Source organism: Rhincodon typus, unplaced genomic scaffold (assembly GCF_021869965.1).
Source record: "Rhincodon typus isolate 14 unplaced genomic scaffold, sRhiTyp1.1 hic_rhity00013382, whole genome shotgun sequence".
NCBI lineage: Eukaryota > Metazoa > Chordata > Chondrichthyes > Orectolobiformes > Rhincodontidae > Rhincodon > Rhincodon typus.
The window spans coordinates 403-6262 of record NW_025979020.1 but is presented as its reverse complement, the minus strand read 5'-3'; the positions used below and the strand labels follow the sequence as shown (position 1 = coordinate 6262).

At 40.5% G+C, this 5860-nt stretch overlaps 1 protein-coding gene across 1 annotated transcript; it reads right to left on the bottom strand.

Moving 5' to 3' along the window:
* Nucleotides 1-337: 337 nt before the first annotated feature.
* Nucleotides 338-5313, bottom strand: LOC125482607 (BAG family molecular chaperone regulator 1-like; the record flags this gene model as incomplete). Its single annotated transcript, XM_048594711.1, has 3 exons — nucleotides 338-420; nucleotides 4317-4445; nucleotides 5147-5313. Coding segments are annotated over 3 exons (379 nt in total), but the record flags the coding sequence as incomplete, so codon positions are not given.
* Nucleotides 5314-5860: the final 547 nt, after the last annotated feature.

Genomic DNA, 5860 nt, shown 5'->3' with positions numbered 1-5860 from the left:
TGCTGTATTTATTCAGAGAGACAGATATGAGAGTTGAACAGTCAAAATACAAAGCATAAACTGGGTATTTCCCTACACAAGAGGGATGATGCAATAGGCCAGATCACTTAGATTACTCTCATGTACCTTACTTAGAACAGGCAACTTGTCAGTTCTGATGACAAAGGAAACAGTGCATGGCTGAGGAAAACTGGACGAACGAAGGAAAAAAAAAAATCAAGCAAATAGTACGTTTTTTTAAAGAAAGGAATATATAAATAATGCCTAGAAAGCACAAAACAATATTTTAGACAAGTTACTGTAAAAATTCTTTGACAGAAAAGTTATACAATTTTACCTTTTTGCCAATCATCATTATTTTACAGCCATTTTTAACACCAAGAACGGACAAAGGTTGTTCCATGTCTTTGAGAGATTTACCTACACGATACAGAAGAATAAAACAATTAAAGATGTTGTTAGTTATTTTTACACTTTTTGAAAGTCAATACACCAATATCTGAACTAACACATATGGCATCTAAAGTGTGCTATGGTTTTTGGTAGCCTGTACGACCAACTTCAGGCTCAAAAGTTCAAATCGTACCATAGCAAGTTATATTCTAAAATCAATGTCAATTTGTGGGCAAGCACCAGAAAACAACAGAGGTCATAAGAACCCAACTTATTCACCAATGTGTTTCAGAGAAAGAAACTTCCTCTTTACCATACAAAGACCTGCAAGACAAGTTATACATTATGGTGTAAAAGGAACAGCAGCAACCTGAACATAAAATAAGAAGAAAATAATGGTCAATGGGTAGTTTAAGGGCTGATGGATGATTTGTAGTGGAGAGTGCCCCAGGGATCAGCATCGGAACCCTTTCTTTTCCTGATGTATATTAATGATCTGGATCTTGGTATGCAGGGGATAATGTCAAAGTTTACACATGACACAATACTTTGAAGAACTATAAACTGAGGACAGTGTTGAACTCCAAAAGGACACTGACAAGTTGGTGAAGAGGGTGGATAGGTGTTAGATGAGGTTCAATACATAGAAGATTCCAAAGTTGAACAGGTTGGAACTCCACTCACTTGAATTTAGAGGAATGAGAAGTGATCTCATTGAAACATTCTTAAGGGGTTTGACAGGGTAAATGCTGAGGGGATGTTTCCCCTCATGGGAGCGTCCAGGACCAGAAGGCATTGTCTCAGAATAAAGGGGTACTGAGATGAGGAGGAATTTCTTCTGTCAGAGGGTTGTGAGTCTTTGAAACTCCTTGCTACAGAGTGTTGTGGGGCAGAGTCCTTGTGCATATTTAAATTCTTGATCAGTAGGAGAATCAAGGATTATCAAGGATAATCTTTGTTTTTCTGTTAAATTCTGAAGAAGTTAACCTTAAGTACAAAATCATAAATCCCAATTTAGTGCCCATTGGACAGCCATTGTCTTGAAGTATTTTGAAGCATTCTAACCTGTTTAATTATAATTGCAATTCCAAGTCATGTGGTAAGATAATCCAGTAGGTTACCAGGAATGAGTTATGTGGGGCAGACCCACATCAATGTCAAATAGACACATTTAAGTTTCTAAGAGGTTATCATATGGAACAATACATGTGCAATATACTATATTGATAAAGCTGCTATTTGAACATAGAGTGATAAGGATTTAAAGTAATACATGAGGGTGATGAATAGGATTTGTTAGGGGTATAAGCTACAGTTGTTTGGCTAGCAATGGAAGAGAGTGAGGGTCTGATGACATGCACAGCGATCTATGCTCAGATGGCAATAGTTTCTAATTTACATGAAGAACTTGAATTCAGCAAATGAATGCCAACTGGTCAAACTCACTTGCAAAATCAGAATTCAAAACATTTTAAAGTCAAAGCATCAGAGAAAACAGCAGTAATAGGGCACTGACTTTAGTGAGAGTTAAGACACAACCTGCAGAACATTGGATGACCACAACTTTACAGAGGGTAGAATATGGGAAAACAGCGAGAAGTGTATTGGAATTGCTGAGCCTAGCGGTAACAAAAGACAGGGATAAGGATTTCAGTAGATCAGCTGAGACAGGGATGAAGTGCTCAGTACCATTAATAAGTGCCCGCGTACTGAACAGTCCATACTCTCACACGGCAAGAGCTGAATAACATTCAGGCTTGGGTGTAGGCTGATAACTGCCAAGTGAAATTAGTGGCCCACAGGTGCCAAGCAATGATCGTCTCCAACAAGGAGGAATCCAGATATTTCTCCTTGCCGTTCAAGTATTCACGTCTTTATGGTACCACCGTTGCTGACACCCCACCTATCATCATCTTGGGGCTTCCATTAATTAGTGCAGGGGTCATTCAGCTTAACAGTCTGCACCAGCTCTTCCAATGAGCATCTCACCTAGTACCATTCACTTGCTTTCTCTTCCTGCTCATTCTTCCTTTTCAAATAACCATCTAACATTCCCAATTGAATCTGCCTCTATCAGACTCTTAGGCAGCATATTCCAGAATCTAATTATTTGCTATGTAACATGGTTCTTCCTCATATCATTTTCACTTCTTTTATTAATTGCTGTAAACCCGTGCCATCGCTTTCTCAATCATTTCATGTGAGAAACATTTCCTCTCTATTTACTCTGACCACTATCTATCTTTCCCAATGCTTTGTGCACTATAGTATTCCTCTCTGATACCCTCTCCAATAGTACTAGCAAAATATCCTGGAAGGAATTCAGTCCCGGCTCTGTTCAGGTGCAAAGAATCCAGCTTTACAAGTTCCATGTTTCCCAGAGCTAATTTCAACATTCCAAGAATCTAAAGCCCTTCCTTATGCACCACCTTTACAGGTATGCATTCGTCTGTCTTATCCTAGTTCTATACTCATTTGCAGATAGCACTGGGACTAATGTACAATTATTACCTTTTGAGTTCCTACTTACTAATTTTCTACCTAGCTCCCTATGTTCAGACTGTGGGACGACTCATGTCATTGATTCCAGCATGGAGTCTGGCTGTTGGTTGTTCATCCTCCCCCCTCAGGGTGCTCTACAATTACTTAGTGACATCCTTCACTTCAGCACCAGAGAAGCAACACACTATCACATCTGTGGCTCAGAAACATTTTTCTGTTCCCCTAACTATCAAATCATCTATCACTTGGCTTTTTCAGTCTTCTTTATACCAGCCTGTGCAGCTAAGCCTCCAGTGGTGCTAAGGATTTGGTTCATCTGGGGAATGCTGCAAGAGCCATCTGCCATATTAGTATCCAGAATTAAATATTGGTTGAAAACTGTACTATCTGCCTGTTCCTTTTTGATTACTTAGTGGTCACCTATTCACTCTCTCCCTACATAACTTCTAGCTGCAGCGTGATCATATTGTAGCTCTGAAACCCAGAACTTAAGCTGCTACAACTAATGACACCTGCAGCATAAATGGTTATCCAGGATACGAGCATCATCCTGGAGTTCCCACATCAAGGTTGAAGAAGCCCTGCCATTTTTTTGCTTATCCGTGAACATTGCTACTACAAAAAGAACAACAAGTACACTTGGTCTACGACTCACTCAGACACAATCTCTTTACTGACACATACAGAAACTGAAGTGGACCAGCAACAACAAATGCAAGAGCAAGTCAAAGGCTGGGAAATCTGAGGTAATTTACTTCCAAACTCACCAAAGTCTAGCTATCTAAAAATAAGTCAGGAGTCTGACTGATTAATTTGCAGTTGCCTGGACGTCTGAGGCTTCAATAACAGTCCCTCCACCAAAGCACAGCGTCAGCAGTGTATACCATCTACAAAAAAAACTGCCACAGCCTGCCAAGCCTCCTTCAGAAGCACCATACAAACAGGCGACCTGTACCACCTCAGAGGAAATGGCAGCAGATACATAGGAACTTCACCTGACACCCCATCCCGACTTGGAACGATATTGCTGTTCTTTCATGGTCACAAGTGAAAATCCTGGAGTTCCTTTGCCAACAGCACTGGAGGGGGTCCATGCCAAATGGACAGTAACGGTTCAAGAAGGTCACACACCACTTTCTACTCGAGTGCAATTAGAAATGGGCAATAAATGCCGATCCTGTCAATGATGTGCAACTACATGATCAGAAGTTCATGTCCAGGTCAAATATCACACCAAGGTTACAAACTGACTGGACTGCTACAAGTTTTTGACTTGAGAGTATACCAAATTGTAGTAATGCAAGAAATTATCTAATATGTCAAATCTGTGGAACTTTTGTGTTGCACGACCATTAGATCGTCACAATAAGGATGATAAATTATTTCATACACTGCCCATCTTTCCAATAAGTCATGTATACCTTTAAAGATTAGTTTCTGCAGTTGCTGGGGTACTCCAGTAACTTGAGCAATAACAGTTGCCATGTCCTGCAATGTAGGTTCGCATCCTTCCTGTACAGCAGAAATTTCAATCTTGTGCTTTGAACTACCTAAGAATGAAATATAAATCCAACAGTAAACATATTCCTGCTTCTGAAAAGGCACTCTGCAGTATCCTAATAAACAGATGAAATTAATCTATTTGCATTACATTTAATTGTTGCATACAGCATACACAATGAGCTGTAGGCCTTTTGATTCAAACTGCTTCTTATCCACATTTAAACATCACATATTCTTATGCCACAATGTCTCACGTGCTATAAAAATGCAGAATTATACTCCCAGATTCAGAGAAATTACAAGAGACCATTCAGGCCTTTATGTCCATAATTCTGCAGCAGCAACTTTGTTCCACTCCCAGCCCTTTCCATGAAACCCCACCATTTGTTTCCTTCTTCAGATAATTATATCATTCCCGATTGAATCTGTCTCCATCACAGTATAAGGTAGTGTTTTATAGTCCATGAAGAGGTATATCAGAGATTCCTCTGCCCCTCGATCACTGAGATGGCAGGTTTATTGTAGATGAACGGCTGGGCTGGGCTGCAGGATGACTGAAGCCAACTCACTTTGCTAATTAACAGTGAATGCAGACAGGCTGAGTGTGCAGACACAGACAGAGCCTGCCCGGGCTCTGCAGCTCCTGGTGCTCACTGACTGCCCGCTCCCTCCATCAGCAGGACCCTGCACACGGCTCCTTCGCTTCCCCCTCTGACAGAGGAAGCAGAGCCTAGTCACCGGCCATTACCGTGCATCAGGGTCAGTGCAATCGCATCCCCAGACATGTCTCCTCCAAGAAGCGCCTGTTCAACTTCCGCTCCGCAGCGGATGCAGGGTCGCGGACGTGGAGGAGACCTGGTCGGGACACCATCATTGTGCGGGGCACAACCGGTGCAAATCCACAAATTATGCCATCTTTGTGAGGGGAACAACATGTGACGATCGGGAATTGAATAAACCTCAAATACAAATAAAGTGTTCGGAGATAGCAAGAACTACAGATGGGGGATCCACTAATTCAAAGTGTTAGCCGAACCAGCGATTGCATCCAGCGTCCGCATTGTACTCTGTACTTTCTTAAACCTGAGTAAGAGATTTTGAGGAGGACTGAGTCTCTTCCCACCAGAAACTTTCATCTTTTGTGTAATTGGGAGTATCGCTAATACAGGTAGACAGGATCTCTAACAAGATAGCAGTGATATCAACAGAAACAAAATTAGTTATCGAAAACATACATTTAAGCAATTTGTCACACATTAAATTTTTATACATTCTAATGAAACGACCAGAAATGCTTTGACTGCATTACAAATTAAAGATGAAAAGGGTAAAGATAGGAATTGTATTTATACATTTCATTTGATTGTTTTAAAATACAATTAAAACCATTAAATAATAATATCTCCCTAGTCAGTTATTGTTTAGATAGACCAAAATATTACTAAACAATTGTGTCTTGTCT